The sequence below is a fragment of the Engystomops pustulosus genome, chromosome 9 (assembly GCF_040894005.1).
Source record: "Engystomops pustulosus chromosome 9, aEngPut4.maternal, whole genome shotgun sequence".
Lineage (NCBI taxonomy): Eukaryota > Metazoa > Chordata > Amphibia > Anura > Leptodactylidae > Engystomops > Engystomops pustulosus.
In genome coordinates, this window is record NC_092419.1 from 79,031,581 (window position 1) to 79,049,058 (window position 17,478).

The following is a 17,478-nucleotide window of genomic DNA, read 5'->3' on the forward strand; positions in this document are numbered from 1 at the left end:
TTCATGCTAAGCTGCCTATCCCGTGACCCTCGCGTTCAAAGAATTTATTCCAGCACCGATTACTGGGTATTCACTCTCCTGGACCCACGGTACAAGCAAAATCTTTCCACTCTCATCCCTGGAGAGGAAAGGAGTGTGAGAATGCATGAATACCAGCAGGCCCTGGTGCACAAGCTGAAACAGTATTTCCCTTCTGACAGCGCTGGCGGCAGAGGGCGTACTTCTGCGGGACAAGTAGCGAGGGAGAGTAGGCGACCAGGCAGCTTGTCCAGCACTGGCAGGGGTACGCTTTACAAGGCCTTTGCCAGTTTTATGTCACCCCAGCAAGACACTGTCACCTGCCCCCAGTCTCGGCAGAGTAGGGCTGATCTTTACAGAAAGATGGTGAGGGAGTACGTAGCTGACCATACCATCGTCCTAAATGATCACACAGCTCCCTACAACTACTGGGTTTCAAAGCTGGACATGTGGCACGAACTGGCGCTGTACGCCTTGGAGGTTCTTGCCTGCCCTGCCGCTAGCGTGTTGTCCGAGCGGGTTTTCAGTGCAGCTGGTGGCATCATCACCGATAAGCGTACACGCCTGTCGACTGACAGCGCTGACAGGCTGACGCTTATCAAGATGAATAAAGCCTGGATTTCTCCGCATTTCCATTCTCCACCAGGTGAAAGAAGCTGAACCTGAATAATGTATGCACTCTTCCTCCTCATTGTCCTCCTTCTCCTCCTCTTTGTACACTAAAGCAGAGGAAACTGGCAATTTTTTTGCCAGGGCCAACTGGCTCTGGCTATAGTACTCTATGTATTTAATTTTTCTGGAGGGCCAACTACCCTGTCCTCTGTTTTAAACAATTTTTGGGAGTGCCACATACAGGCACTCAATCTATGTAATTTTTCTGGAGGACCAGCTACCTGCTCCTCTGGTTTGAAAACTTTTTTGGACTGCCACATACAGGCACTCAATTTATTTAATCTTTTTGGAGGACCAGCTACCTGCTCCTCTGGTTTGAAAACTTTTTTGGACTGCCACATACAGGCACTCAATCTATGTAATTTTTCTGGAGGACCAGCTACCTGCTCCTCTGGTTTGAAAACTTTTTTGGACTGCCACATACAGGCACTATCCAAATTACATTGTCTCCATAGCAGCCTCCACACGTCGTCTTTTTAGCTGCCTTCACACGTTGTCTCCATTGCTACCTCCACACGTCATCGCCATAGCTGCCTCCAAAAGTAGTCCATATAGCTGCCTCCATACATGGTCCCCATTATCAAACGAGCTGTGTCAGGCAGAATTTTGGGTTGTTTTCATGGCTTCCACATCAAACTTGTTAACTTTGTCGCCACCCTGCTGTGTAATCCACAAAATACACTGGCAAACTTTTATCATTTACCAATATTATTTCAGCGCTTCTTGCGCATCTGTTTACATTCCCCTCACCCACCATATCCTAAACTTATAAGAACGCTACTACACTTGATCTTATACAAAAGGTTCTTAGAAGTGCTGTTTGGGGAGTAGCCGAGAGACAGGGGCTTGGATTGGCGAAAGCTCGCCTGGCAGCGGAGCGCCAGCTCCATCCCAAGATCCAACTAACATAGTTTTAACTGCAGCACCTTTAATCTACTACTAGTTCACTGCCTCCATACATGGTCCCCTTATCAAACGAGCTGTGTCAGGCAGAATTTTGGGTTGTTTTCATGGCTTCCTCATCAAACTTAACTTTGTCGCCACCCTGCTGTGTAATCCACAAAATATACTGGCAAACTTTTATCATTTACCGATATTATTTGAGCGCTTCTTGCTCACCTCCTTTGGTTCCTCTCTGCCACCCATTGGTTTTAAGCCTGAGTCCATTTGGGGTATGTTGCCAACACACTCTCTAGCCTGCCACTGCTGCCGCTGCCTCTGCATGCCGTCCCCTATAGTGTCAGGGTCAATTATTGGATGCTTTAGATGCTATCTAGCCTCATTCGGTCACTCTGTCATTGCCATGCTGTTGCCCATAGTTTTGGCATAATGGTGCGATTAAGCAGCCTCAGAGGCATCCATGCATGCTGCCCCTGCTGTTTCCTGTCCATTTCCGTGGTGTTTCCATCCTTTTCTGAGGTTCCCAGGTGCTTGGCCAAGCTTCCCTGTGCAGATCCTTGGTCCCCTTGAAAAATGCTCGAGTCCCCCATTGACTTCAATGGGGCTCGTTATTCGAGCATCGGGAAAAGTTTGTCTCAAATAACGAGTACCCGAGCATTTTAGTGCTCGCTCATCTCTAATTATCATCTGACAAGACCTTTCGTTGCCAATAGGCCAAGAGGTCCGTGTCTGGTCCCATCCGGAATCATTATTCCTCCTCATGCGGCCACACCTCCAGCGTAGTTCAGTGCTCCGGAGTTCACCGTATCGAGGAAAGTCCCAAGAATTCTCCATTTCCCGGTCCCGAGGAGGCACTAGGGTGTAAAGAATAAAGAAGGAGAGTTACTGGGAATAAAGTGCTATTCAATACGTTGTAATCTGTATGTTTGTTGCAAAGATCATCAGTCAAACAAATTGATAAAAGGACAAATGTGTCACTAAACGGAGGTCGTGTGTAGTGATCAAAGGCGATATTACTAGGGTTAGGCATCTTAATAATTACAGAAATACATTCAGAGGAAGGTCTCTATTGAGACCATTGGGATGTAGAGACCTTAATTTATGTATCCATTGGACCTCTCTTCGTTACAGCATCAATTCCCTATTCCCACCTCTTTTCTGTGGGGGGATCCTATATATAATCATAAATCTGAGGTCCTCTACCTTATGTCCGGCCTCGGAGAAATGGAATGGTACTGGTAAATGAAGTTTTTTAGTACGTATGCTAGATTTATGATTATTTAAACGTAATCTGCATTCAGTTGTGGTCTCACCCACGTATAAGAGCTTGCATGGACACTGGAGCACATAAATAACATAGTCTCTCCTGCAGGTTAAACAGAAATTAATTTTAAAAGAAACACCAGTAGTTGGATGGACAAAGGTGTCTCCCTTTGTCATCAGAGAACAATTGTCACAAGACATGCACGGGACACTGCCTGTACGGGTCAATCTTTCCCTAGTGGGACCTGCTACATTGGTTTTAACCAATAAATCTCTCAGGGTACGTCCTCTTCTGTAAGAGAAAAGGGGCGGAGATTGAAAGTGTTGAATCTGTTTGTAATAGGTACTTAGGATTCACCAATTTTTTACGTATAATTGCTGCAATTTTTTGGCTATGGAAGCCATAAGTAGAAATCATTGGTATGCGGGTGGTTGTCTTATTGGTAATCCTGTTGGACAGTAATGAAGAGCTATCCAAGGTCTGTACTTTCTCCATGTGTTTGGTAATTAGTGATTTAGGGTTACCCCTTTTGATAAATTTTTTACCCATCTCTGTTAACCCCTTTTCCTGTTCCTCTTTATCATCCACTATTTGTTTGACCCTCAGCATCTGGCTGAATGGTAAAGAACGCTCCATATTACGTGGATGGTGACTGTCATATTTTAATAGTATGTTGCAATCTGTGGGTTTTACATACAGATTAGTCTTTAGGGTGTTGTCCTTCATATACACATCAGTATCTATCATCAGGGAAAGAATGTGGTGTTTAGTATGAGCGCCATATTAGGCTTGCTGGATATTTGATAAAGATAATGGCATTTGTAATATACAGTATAAAATTCCCACGTGCCTACTGACTAGCTGAACTCCAGATCCAAACAGATAAAAGTGCAGAGTTTATTCCAAAACTGGTGAAGTTTCGGTGTGTTACCCCCCTTCTCATTATAGCTTTAATCAGTGGCTACATAGTGAGATAAATTACAGCCAAAGGGGGAAGATAATTTGGGGATAATTCTCTCAATGTATTCTTCTGAAGGTGATGTATGTGATGTGCAAGGAACCAAACCAGGACATACACAATATTAATATACCATGTAACATATACATAGTGTATACAGTATGTACACACATACATAAATCCAAATGCAGTAACCATACTGTAAAAGACATGAATGATGATGTCACAATGACAGAGAATCTCCCACAATGGCTGATGACATCATAATGCCAGATCAATTCCAGCTGACTGTCCAATCAGGAGGCAGGAAAATAGCCACGCCCATTGAAAATTGACCAATCCGGAGCAAGATAGTGCAGTCCCGCCCCCTGGCCAAGGTATAAAAGGCAGCACGCGCAGCCAGGTGGGCAGAGACAACATGGATCATCAGACAGGCAACATGGTGGAGCAGGTAATCCTGAAAGAATATAACCAGATTCAGGAGCAGCTCCACAGCCTGGATGAAGTGTACATCCAATACTACAGCAAACAGGATGAGGACAGCAAAAATGGTGAACAACTGGAGAATAAAATCTCAGAGGATGAAGAAATAGAGGCAGAAGTGCAACCACAGGCATCAAAGAAGCTGGAGAAAGCTATGGGTAGACCAAGAAACCGCTTTTTAGCCCTGCTCCGGAGACCACGGAGGTGGATTGCTGGTCTCAGACACAGAGGAACCTATATCGTCAATGAGGAACCTTCTAATGAGATCCCTGGACCCAGTCATATCAACATGGAGGACAGTATGGCCGACAGCAAAGGTAGAAAATTACTAAGGGTCAGCCAGGTATTCAGAAACAACATGGATCATCAGACAGGCAACATGGTGGAGCAAGTCATCCTGAAAGAATATAAACAGATTCAGGAGCAGCTCCACAGCCTGGATGAAGTGCACATCCAATACTACAGCAAACAGGATGAGGACAGCAAAAATGGTGAACAACTGGAGAATAAAATCTCAGAGGATGAAGAAATAGAGGCAGAAGTGCAACCACAGGCGTCAAAGAAGCTGGAGAAAGCTATGGGTAGACCAAGAAACCGCTTTTTAGCCCTGCTCCGGAGACCACGGAGGTGGATTGCTGGTCTCAAACACAGAGGAACCTATATCGTCAATGAGGAACCTTCTAATGAGATCCCTGGACCCAGTCATATCAACATGGAGGACAGTATGGCCGACAGCAAAGGTAGGAAATTGCTAAGGATCATTTCTATGTAAAAGAAGTGTTAATTGCACATAGCACAATCGATGTATGTAGTTTATATGGATATTTAACCCCTTACCGACATGTGACGTATTAGTACGTCACATGCTGGGTCCTGGTGCCGAGCCCTCTCCATAGCCAATTGCAGGTGTTTTCCTGCGATGGCGGCGCGTGGGCGCATAGAACTGATATAAATATAAATAAACAGTAAAAATCCTAAACACATTGGGGGTCATTTACTAAGGGCCCGATTCGCATTTTCCCGACGTGTTACCCGAATATTTCCGATTTGCGGCGATTTCCCCTGAATTGCCCCGGGTTTCTGGTGCACGCGGTCGGATTGCGGCGCATCGGCACCGACATGCACACGACGGAAATCGGGGTCCGTGGCCGAACGAAAACCCGACGGATTCGGAAAAATCGCCGCATTTAAAAAAAAATTGTGTTGCGGAGCTTGCACTTACCTTCACTCAGCCCGGCTCGGTGTCTTCCAGTGCGTTCCAGGAAACTTCAGCGCAGTAGCGCCACCTGGTGGACGTCGGAGGAACTGCCTTAATAAATCCCGGCTGGACCCGAATCCAGCGCAGAGAATGGATCGCGAATGGACCGGGTAAGAAAATCTGCCCCATTAGGTATCGCTGCGTCCAAAAATGCCCTATATATCAAAATATGATAACGTTTTTAACCGCGTTTAACCCCGTAGCGGAAAATCGCGCCCAAAGTAAAAAATGGCAAATTTTTGCCATTTTAAAAAAAAATTAAAATTCCTTAAAAAGTGATCAAAAGGTCGTAAAGTCCTAAAAATTATAACATTGTAAACGTCATCAAAATCCACAAAAAAACGGCACCAACCACAGCTCCATACACCAAAGTATAAAAAAGTTATTAGTGCCAGAAGATGGCAAAATCCCCCAAAAAAATTTTGTACAGGAGGTTTTAATTTGTTTAAATGTATGAAAACATTATAAAACCTATATAAATTTGTTATCCCCGTAATCGTACCGACCCAAAGAATAAAGTAGACATGTCATTTGGGGCGTACAGTGAAATCCGTAAAATCCAAGCCCACAAGAATACGGCACAAATGCGTTGAAAACGCAAAAACGAAAAAGGGCTGCGGCGGGAAGGGGTTAATCTGTTGGCTGCGAACACTCAGACAATCGTCCCAGGACAGAGTTCACCAAATAAGACCAAATCTTCCTGCATTCCGAGGCAACTTCAGCCACACTTCATTGGCTATTTGGAACTGCGGTAAAAGTGAGAAGGTGTTAACAGAACTGCAGAGAAGCTACAATGAGAGATTGAATTTGCCCTCCATCTTTCAACTGTATTGGTGGCCTCAGGCGGCCGATACTATTGAAAGATGTGGAAGTACAGGAAGCAGTAAGTTACTGATTAAAATGCCATGTTGGCAATCCACGGTAAATAAGTGGATTTTGGTTGTAGTTTGGGCACTCAGTCTCCAAAAGGTTTGCCATCATTGGTTTAGACCATGTTTACACTGCACTGATTAAAAGAAGCAGCGATTAGTTGACAGTAAATATACATTTATGCATAGTGACATGTATTGGACACAAATCTTTTTGCTAAATTGTATTATCACCCAGTAAATGTGGTTTTATTTACCGCGATAATATGCCATGTCTCATTCCACTAACATGATATATATATATATGCTTTTTTACAGCCAGTATGTCACATACAGAAGACCAGAAGGATGATGAAGGGAAACAGCACACCATAAAATCTAGCAGAAAGAAGATGGATACTTGTAGATCTGCGCAGGATGTCTGCCGTGACCCCAGCTCTATTGACCCTACTACCAGAGAGGAGCTACGCAGGTCTGCACAGTCATCTTCGAGCAGCGGATACCAGGATACCACAGCTGAAACCTCTGTGGTAGCAGCCGGCACCTCTGCCCAAGCATTCGCTGCCACCGTGCCCCTATCACTGGAGTCCTTCACGTTCCACCGCTCACTGGGTCAAGGAGGTTTTGCTCAAGTCTACCTAGCGACAGATAGGATCCGCAGAGAGCGTGTCGCCATCAAGGTCCTCGATAAAAGGGTTTACACTCAAGCTGGCTACAGCTTTGGAGAGCGCCACATCCTTCAACTCTCCCATGCCAGCCCATTTCTCATCCATGGGCTGGCCGCATTCCACACTCTTAACTTTGTCTATTATGTGATGGAAGTGGCCACTAGAGGGGACCTGCATGATCTTATCCTAAAAATCTGTCCTCTTGATACAGTGACTGTAAGATTCATCATAGCAGAAGTGGTCTGTGGCACAGAATTCCTCCACAGCAAAGGGATTCTTCATCGAGATCTAAAGCCAGAAAATCTGCTCCTGACCACGGAAGGCCATATCAAAATCACTGATTTTGGCCTAGCTGTGAAAGGTGTTTCTAAGAGGATTACAGATGACTGTAGGGGGACGCCAGGATATGCAGCCCCAGAAATAATCCGTGGCTTACCACATGGGAGAGCCGTGGATTATTTTGCCATTGGTGTTACCCTTTATGGGCTGGTGACAGCAACGTTACCATTCCCTGGAGAAGGACCAAGAGATTGTGAGCAATCTGTCCTCTATCATGAACCACACTTCCCAGAGTCTCTTCCTCCTGACACAGTCAGCATTTTACAAGGACTGTTGTGCAAAGACCAGTTCCATCGCCTTGGAGTCAAAGGAGACATCAGGGAACATCAATTCTTCTCTGATATAAACTGGGAAGATGTGGAAGCTAGGAAGATGGCACCACCAGAGATCCTGAGGTCAGAAGCCATTGACCTCAATGTGGAAGATACTATGGACTATGCTGAACCACCACACTACATAAAATCTAAGTACCAAAAAATGTTCAACCAGTTCAGCTTTGTATGTCCAGAATGGTCAACACAGTATCACCCTGTCATCACCAGGAACTGGGTGGCCACACTCTTTAACAGATGGTCATCCCAATAGTAAGAACAGTCCAAGGACAATGGTGGTGGATGGCCCATTGCTCCCAGCCTAATTCTTCATCCCAATCTCCTAGTTCCTCCATAACCCCATGAAGACGCCCATGTAGCTTGCAGCTTGACCACCAGTATAGTATAATCAGTGGAGGCAACACTACTGCAATGGAGCAGGTAAGTAGTAGGACGACATCCATTACTCTTCTCATTGTAGTGCGCAGGGCAATGATGTGTATATAATGAATGATTTTTCTTCAGGTTGTGTATTAATGTGTATTAATCATTAGAAGTATCTGCTGCCGTCTTATCTTAACACACTGACAGGCAGAGGGTAACCACAATCAATTATAGATGAGTCTCTTGCATGTAAGATGTAAAATATGGAAATGATAGGTGTCCATAGCCATTGCTATATAAATGTGCATAGAATTAACTAGTGATTTAGGATCCTCTACTGAAATCCCAAATCTAGAATGAGCAGAGACTTCAGTAAATCAATTAAGGTCTCCGGATTTGTATGGTAGTAGATGTTGTGTCATGTATATTTGTATCCCGAGCTCCATGTTTAGTAATAATCACTTACATACATTTTCTGTTGTTTCTGTAGATCACTGCGCCTTCATCCCCTGGAATTGACCTAAAGGTAGCGACTTGCTCCTTCACAAACCGCAAATGGACTGCCTAAAGGTAGCATCTAGCATGTTTGCCTAGCGTCCATAGACCTTCTGAAGGTAGCCTCTGGCTCCTTCACCCACCGCAAATGGACTGCCAAGAGGTAGCATCTAGAATGTTTGCCTAGCGTCCATAGACCTTCTGAATGTAGCCTCTGGCTCCTTCACCAACCGCAAATGGACTGCCAACAGGAAGCATCTAGCATGTTTGCCTGGCGTCCATAGATCTTCTGAAGGTAGCCTCTGGCTCCTTCAGCCACCGCAAATGGACTGCCTAAAGGTAGCATCTAGCATGTTTGCCTAGCGTCCATAGACCTTCTGAAGGTAGCCTGTGGCTCCTTCACCCACCGCAAATGGACTGCCAACAGGTAGCATCTAGCATGTTTGGCTGGCGTCCATAGACCTTCTGAAGGTAGCTTCTGGCTCCTTCACCCACCGCAAATGGACTGCCAAGAGGTAGCATCTAGCATGTTTGCCTAGCATCCATAGACCTTCTGAAGGTAGCCTCTGGCTCCTTCACCCATCGCAAATGGACTGCCTAAAGGTAACATCTAACATGTTTGCCTAGCGTCCATAGACCTTCTGAAGGTAGCCTCTGGCTCCTTCACCCACCACAAATGGACTGCCTAACGGTAGCATCTAGCATGTTTGCCTAGCGTCCATAGACCATCTGAAGGTAGCCTCTGGCTCCTTCATCCACCGCAAATGGACTGCCAACAGGTAGCATCTAGCATGTTTGCCTGGCGTCCATAGACCTTCTGAACGTAGCCTCTGGCTCCTTCAGCCACCGCAAATGGACTGCCTAAAGGTAGCATCTAGCATGTTTGCCTAGCGTCCATAGACCTTCTGAAGGTAGCCTGTGGCTCCTTCACCCACCGCAAATGGACTGCCAACAGGTAGCATCTAGCATGTTTGCCTGGCGTCCATAGACCTTCTGAAGGTAGCTTCTGGCTCCTTCACCCACCGCAAATGGACTGCCAAGAGGTAGCATCTAGCATGTTTGCCTAGCATCCATAGACCTTCTGAAGGTAGCCTCTGGCTCCTTCACACACCGCAAATGGACTGCCAAGAGCTAGCATCTAGCATGTTTGCCTGGCGTCCATAGACCTTCTGAAGGTAGCCTCTGGCTCCTTCACCCACCGCAAATGGACTGCCTAAAGGTAGCATCTAGCATGTTTGCCTAGCGTCCATAGACCTTCTGAAAGTAGCCTCTGGCTCCTTCACCCACCACAGATGGACTGTCTAAGGGTAGCAACTAGCATGTTTGCCTGGCGTCCATAGACCTCCTGAAGGTAGCCTCTGGCTCCTTCACCCACCGCAAATGGACTGCCTAAAGGTAGCATCTAGCATGTTTGCCTAGCGTCCATAGACCTTCTGAAGGTAGCCTCTGGCTCCTTCACCCACCACAGATGGACTGTCTAAGGGTAGCATCTAGCATGTTTGCCTAGCGTCCATAGACCTTCTGAAGGTAGCCTCTTGCTCCTTCACACACCACAAATGGACTGCCTAACGGTAGCATCTAGCATGTTTGCCTAGCGTCCATAGACCTTCTGAAGGTAGCCTCTGGCTCCTTCATCCACCGCAAATGGACTGGCAACAGGTAGCATCTCGAATGTTTTCCTGGTGTCCATAGACCTTCTGAAGGTAGCCTTTGGCTCCTTCACCCACCGCAAATGGACTGCCTAAAGGTAGCATCTAACATGTTTGCCTAGCATCCATAGACCTTCTGAAGGTAGCCTCTGGCTCCTTCACCCACCACAAATGGACTGCCTAACGGTAGCATCTAGCATGTTTGCCTAGCGTCCATAGACCTTCTGAAGGTAGCCTCTGGCTCCTTCACCCACCACAAATGGACTGCCTAACGGTAGCATCTAGCATGTTTGCCTAGCGTCCATAGACCTTCTGAGGGTAGCCTCTGGCTCCTTCATCCACCGCAAATGGACTGCAAACAGGTAGCATCTCGAATGTTTTCCTGGCGTCCATAGATCTTTTGAAGGCAGCCTCTGGCTCCTTCACCCACCGCAATTGGACTGCCTAAAGGTTGCATCTAGCATGTTTGCCTAGCGTCCATAGACCTTCTGAAGGTAGCCTCTGGCTCCTTCACCCACCGCAAATGGACTGCCAACAGGTAGCATCTCGCATGTTTGCCTGGTGTCCATATACCTTCCGAAGGTAGCCTCTGGCTCCTTCACCCACCGCAAATGGACTGCCAACAGGTAGCATCTTGCATGTTTGCCTAGAGTCCATAGAACTTCTGAAGGTAGCCTCTGGCTCCTTCACCCACCGCAAATGGACTGCCAACAGGAAGCATCCTGCATGTTTGCCTAGCGTCCATGAAAACGTCCATCAGTGACCATCAGGCTCTAGCATCAGCGAGAGCATAGACCCAGTCAAGAAGGTAGCACATGAAGAAGTTATAAAGACCTGTGGTTTTTTCCACCAAGACGTCTTCCAATCCTTCCTTGGGCAACACAGAGGCTCAGTGGTTAGCACTGTGGCCTTGCAGCATCTGGGTCCAGATAGCTCATGGACAGCGCTGCATGGAGTTAGTATATTCTCCCTGTGTTTGCGTGGGTTTCCTCCGGGCACTCCGGTTTCCTCCCACATCCCAAAAATATACTGAAAGGTTAATTGGCTTCTCTCCAAATTGTCCCAAAGAATTAATGATGGTTGTCCCTGCACAACACCAACATCGGCAGGAGATAGATCCATCATAAAATAAAAGATTCATTTGATGATTTTAAATACAATTGATGATTTCTGTCTTTCATTATATAGATCATTTACTGCAATATGTGTCCATAGAGCTTAGGCTAGGAGAGATAGCTGTTTTTCAGCATCTGAGGGGTTCATTATAATGGTATCATGTAAAACAAATGTATTGTATAGGGGCAAGGTATATTACATTTACATCCTCTTTAAATAAAGAAGTTAAATGTGGGGTTGGCTGGATAGTGTCATGTGAGAAACAAGAATTCTCCAGCCTAACTCCATGAATACAGCATCTGGGTATATCCAACATAGAGGAGAATTGCAGAGACGTTCTGAAGGTAGCCTCTGGCAACTTTACCCACCGCAAATGGACTGCAAACAGGTAGTGTACCATCTTGCATTTCCTGCAATGAGCAGAATTAAACCAGGATTGAACCGGATTTCAACACATCATACTATATGTAAGTAACATATCACTAATCTTGGCCACAAATAATGCTGTTTATAGCAATTACTATCATCTTCCCCCATATTCTTATATCTCCACCATTATCCCAATATTCCCCCACCTACTAATGAATTCTCGATATCAACATCTCTTCTGACTACTCTATTCTACAAACTATCCACCTGACCCGCTCTCCACCACCTCCTCCACCCTCTCTCTGTAGAGCAATATGGAATGCACGTTCCATATGCAACAAAGTCACTGATAATCATGACCTCTTTATTTCTCGGAAACTGTCTTTAATGGGCCTGGCGGAAACATGGTTAAATCCTTCAGACACTGTTTCCTCTGCTGCGCTGTGTTATGGTGACCTCTGCTTTACACACACTCCCCGAAGCTGCAATAAATAGGAATCGGAATAGAATAGCCTTTGGCTCATTCACCCACCACAAATGGACTGCCAAGAGGTAGCATCTAGCATGTTTGCCTAGCGTCCATAGACCTTCCAAAGGTAGCCACTGGCTCCTTCACCCACCGCAAATGGACTGCCAACAGGTAGCATCTCGCATGTTTGCCTGGTGTCCATAGACCTTCTGAAGGTAGCCTCTGCCTCCTTCACCCACCGCAAATGGACTGCCAACAGGTAGCATCTAGCATGTTTGCCTAGCGTCCATAGACATTCTGAAGGTAGCCTCTGGCTCCTTCACCCACCGCAAATGGACTGGCAACAGGTAGCATCTAGCATGTTTGCCTAGGGTCCATAGACCTTCTGAAGGTAGCCTCTGGCTCCTTCACCCACCGCAAATGGACTGCCTAAAGGTAGCATCTAGCATGTTTGCCTAGCGTCCATAGACCTTCTGAAGGTAGCCTCTGGCTCCTTCACCCACCACAAATGGACTGCCAAGAGGTAGCATTTCGCATGTTTGCCAAGCGTCCATAGACCTTCTGAAGGTAGCCTTTGGCTCCTTCACCCACCGCAAATGGACTGCCAAGAGCTAGCATCTAGCATGTTTGCCTGGCGTCCATAGACCTTCTGAAGGTAGCCTCTGGCTCCTTCACCCACCGCAAATGGACTGCCTAAAGGTAGCATCTAGCATGTTTGCCTAGCATCCATAGACCTTCTGAAGGTAGCCTCTGGCTCCTTCACCCACCGCAAATGGACTGCCAAGAGCTAGCATCTAGCATGTTTGCCTGGTGTCCATAGACCTTCTGAAGGTAGCCTCTGGCTCCTTCACACACCGCAAATGGACTGCCAACAGGTAGCATCTAGCATGTTTGCCTAGCGTCCATAGACATTCTGAAGGTAGCCTCTGGCTCCTTCAACCACCGCAAATGGACTGGCAACAGGTAGCATCTAGCATGTTTGCCTAGGGTCCATAGACCTTCTGAAGGTAGCCTCTGGCTCCTTCACCCACCGCAAATGGACTGCCTAAAGGTAGCATCTAGCATGTTTGCCTAGCATCCATAGACCTTCTGAAGGTAGCCTCTGGCTCCTTCACCCACCGCAAATGGACTGCCAAAAGCTAGCATCTAGCATGTTTGCCTGGCGTCCATAGACCTTCTGAAGGTAGCCTCTGGCTCCTTCACCCACCGCAAATGGACTGCCAAGAGCTACCATCTAGCATGTTTGCCTGGCGTCCATAGACCTTCTGAAGGTAGCCTCTGGCTCCTTCACCCACCGCAAATGGACTGCCTAAAGGTAGCATCTAGCATGTTTGCCTAGCATCCATAGACCTTCTGAAGGTAGCCTCTGGCTCCTTCACCCACCGCAAATGGACTGCCAAGAGCTAGCATCTAGCATGTTTGCCTGGCGTCCATAGACCTTCTGAAGGTAGCCTCTGGCTCCTTCACCCACCGCAAATGGACTGCCTAAAGGTAGCATCTAGCATGTTTGCCTGGTGTCCATAGACCTTCTGAAGGTAGCCTCTGGCTCCTTCACCCACCGCAAATGGACTGCCAACAGGTAGCATCTAGCATCTTTGCCTAGCGTCCATAGACATTCTGAAGGTAGCCTCTGGCTCCTTCAACCACCGCAAATGGACTGGCAACAGGTAGCATCTAGCATGTTTGCCTAGGGTCCATAGACCTTCTGAAGGTAGCCTCTGGCTCCTTCACCCACCGCAAATGGACTGCCTAAAGGTAGCATCTAGCATGTTTGCCTAGCATCCATAGACCTTCTGAAGGTAGCCTCTGGCTCCTTCACCCACCGCAAATGGACTGCCAAGAGCTAGCATCTAGCATGTTTGCCTGGCGTCCATAGACCTTCTGAAGGTAGCCTCTGGCTCCTTCACCCACCGCAAATGGACTGCCAAGAGCTAGCATCTAGCATGTTTGCCTGGCGTCCATAGACCTTCTGAAGGTAGCCTCTGGCTCCTTCACCCACCGCAAATGGACTGCCTAAAGGTAGCATCTAGCATGTTTGCCTAGCATCCATAGACCTTCTGAAGGTAGCCTCTGGCTCCTTCACCCACCGCAAATGGACTGCCAAGAGCTAGCATCTAGCATGTTTGCCTGGCGTCCATAGACCTTCTGAAGGTAGCCTCTGGCTCCTTCACCCACCGCAAATGGACTGCCTAAAGGTAGCATCTAGCATGTTTGCCTAGCGTCCATAGACCTTCTGAAGGTAGCCTCTGGCTCCTTCACCCACCACAAATGGACTGCCTAAGGGTAGCATCTAGCATGTTTGCCTAGCGTCCATAGACCTTCTGAAGGTAGCCTCTTGCTCCTTCACACACCACAAATGGACTGCCTAACGGTAGCATCTAGCATGTTTGCCTAGCGTCCATAGACCTTTTGAAGGTAGCCTCTGGCTCCTTCATCCACCGCAAATGGACTGGCAACAGGTAGCATCTCGAATGTTTTCCTGGTGTCCATAGACCTTCTGAAGGTAGCCTTTGGCTCCTTCACCCACCGCAAATGGACTGCCTAAAGGTAGCATCTAACATGTTTGCCTAGCGTCCATAGACCTTCTGAAGGTAGCCTCTGCCTCCTTCACCCACCACAAATGGACTGCCTAACGGTAGCATCTAGCATGTTTGCCTAGCGTCCATAGACCTTCTGAAGGTAGCCTCTGGCTCCTTCACCCACCGCAAATGGACTGGCTAAAGGTAGCATCTAATATGTTTGCCTAGCGTCCATAGACCTTCTGAAGGTAGCCTCTGGCTCCTTCACCCACTGCAAATGGACTGCCTAAAGGTAGCATCTAATATGTTTGCCTAGTGTCCAAAGACCTTCTGAAGGTAGCCTCTGGCTCCTTCACCCACAACAAATGGACTGCCAAGAGGTAGCATTTCGCATGTTTGCCAAGCGTCCATAGACCTTCTGAAGGTAGCCTTTGGCTCCTTCACCCACCGCAAATGGACTGCCTAAAGGTAGCATCTCGCATGTTTGCCTAGCGTCCATAGACCTTCTGAAGGTAGCCTCTGGCTCCTTCACCCACCACAAATGGACTGCCTAACAGTAGCATCTAGCATGTTTGCTTAGCGTCCATAGACCTGAAGGTAGCCACTGGCTCCTTCACCCACCGCAAATGGACTGCCTAAAGGTAGCATCTTTCATGTTTGCCTAGCGTCCAAAGACCTTCTGAAGGTAGCCTCTAGCTCCTTCACCCACCGCAAATGGACTGCCAACAGGTAGCATCTCGCATGTTTGCCTAGCGTCCATAGACCTTCTGAAGGTAGCCTCTTTTGTTCTACCAACATGGATTACTATAACTAGCAGTGGCAGGGGCCCTCTGTGGGGATAGGGGCCCTGGTCATAGAGTAAGTGGCAAGAGGAAAAATGAAGAAACAGCAAGATTTGTCCAAATTCTCCTCTTGAAGCAGGCTGACCATCCATAGAGTACATTACAGCCTATTCATATGATCCAGTCGCGACCCTGCGGTGCGTTCTCCGATGAGGATTCGGGTTCTGCCGGGATTCACTATGGTCCGTGCGCCCGATGTCCACCAGGTGTCGCTGCTGCACCGAGGTCCGCCGGAGTTCACCACCTTCTTCCTGGTGCATGCCACAAATTCTTTTTTTTAAATACCACGCTTTTTCCGAATCCATTCGGTTTTCTAACGGCCAGGCCCCCGATTTCCGTCGAGTGCAAGCCAGCGCCATTGCGACACAATCTGATCGTGTGCAGCAAAATACCGGGGCAATTAAGGGAAAAACGGCGCAAATCGTAATATTCGAGAAACCCGGTGATTCGGCCCCTTATTAAATGAGCCCCAGTGTCTCAGGCCTCCCAAAGGAGCTGATGCTAATGGCCCACCTGACATGTGCACAGTTCAAGGCAGCTGTTGTCTGTAAGTACGGTTTATATATAAGGCGAACCTTTGATTTCTGAGAAAATCAGGGGATATTTTGTGCGCCTATTAGTCCGAAAAATACGGTAACTTCATAGGTCTGGATGGCTATTATATGATTTTGATATTATGTTTGCTAGTTGGCACATGCTTATGTTGTTTGTAGGAGGACTATAGGGGTGGTCATGAGCAGGTGTCCGCTATGTTGGGTTCATTATAATTGTTTTTAACCCTTGGATATGCTCTATATATCTAATGAAGTATAAAAAAACTTTTTATAATGTTGCATATAGAATCTTTTTGCACATCTCGGAGTGGTTTTCTGTAATAATTTTTTAAGTGCATGGCATTATCACACTAGATTATATGGTGCTGGTTCCATCTTTTGTATTTTTTCTTGGGTTATGTGGCCAGTGTGATAGGAGTTTCTAGCTAGTTTACAAGCTACAGACACAAGGACTAGGGGATAATATATGTAGGCATAGGTAAAAGAACTGGTTGTGGGGTTGAAGACAGCCGTAAATGGAAATGCAAAATTGCAGTATTTGCAATTTAGTTCATTTTTAAGAATTTTACAAAGATTTATATCATCTGCAAAGTAATACAGAAATACTTAGATAAGCTGACTACATGGGCAAGAGCAAAGCAGATGAGATTTAAGGTTGATAAAGGCTGTAGAATTTGTAACTGAATGCTCAATAAATTAAATAGAAATTAGGGGAAGAGAGGGCTACAAAAACTGATTTTATACTGTATACACAATGGTCCTAGGGGCTAGTATCGCGCCCCTGCTTATCACCTCTAAAACCATAAAACCTTTTATAATTAAAAAAGATTATTCAATTATGATAAGTGACCTGTAATAAAGCTTCCCAAGCCGGTTGTTTGGGGTCTCCTTTCTTCCTTGCAATAGAATTGCCAGCCCTTTCTTCCTATGTGCCTTGTGTCTCTGATGAATGATCTTTGCAGGAGCAGCTTTACAGCATGGATTAAAAATTAATAATAATTAATTCCTTATGCAGTGAAAAGGTTACATGGAGTGTATAGTCTGACCTGTGTCAGCAGTAGAGGGTAAACATTTTCCCTGCTTTATAGGAGGGGTAAGAAGGTAACTGCAAAGGATAGAGTCAGAGAATCCGGCTACATTCACATGGCCATTTGCTCACCCGATTCGGATTGCTGCTGAGCACAGGAACGTGAAATAGGCTTATCACACCTCCATCAAAAAAAAAAAAAAAAAGCGTGGCTGTGCCGCTAATCTGCCCACATATAGGACAGCGCAATGTGACCTGGGTGCCTTGATCTGGCTGGCAGGCACTTCCTATATACAAGGGGGCTTGTGTTAAAA

The 17,478-nt window shown here is 46.6% G+C and overlaps 1 protein-coding gene across 2 annotated transcripts; it reads left to right on the forward strand.

The window, feature by feature from the left end:
- The first annotated feature begins 4,239 nt into the window (after positions 1-4,239).
- On the forward strand, positions 4,240-9,025 carry LOC140076811 (protein kinase C-like 1B). Of its 2 annotated transcripts, XR_011849660.1 has the most exons (3): positions 4,240-5,035; positions 6,741-8,181; positions 8,615-9,025. XR_011849660.1 is itself a non-coding variant. In XM_072123537.1 (2 exons), the coding sequence occupies exons 1-2, from the start codon at positions 4,252-4,254 to the stop codon at positions 8,012-8,014; spliced, it is 2,058 nt and encodes a 685-aa protein (XP_071979638.1). In that variant the 5' UTR covers positions 4,240-4,251; the 3' UTR covers positions 8,015-8,216. The 2 variants fall into 2 exon arrangements, 1 of the variants encoding a protein (XP_071979638.1); XM_072123537.1 differs by lacking the exon at positions 8,615-9,025 and having other exon boundaries at positions 6,741-8,216.
- The last annotated feature ends 8,453 nt before the right edge of the window (positions 9,026-17,478 follow it).

Excerpts from the sequence above, each read along its gene's own strand:
- LOC140076811 (XM_072123537.1), top strand. The coding sequence starts at position 4,252 with ATGGTGGAGCAGGTAATCCTGAAAGAATATAACCAGATTCAGGAGCAG. Across the intron at positions 5,036-6,740 it reads CAGTATGGCCGACAGCAAAG|CCAGTATGTCACATACAGAA; the intron begins GTAGGAAATTGC and ends GCTTTTTTACAG.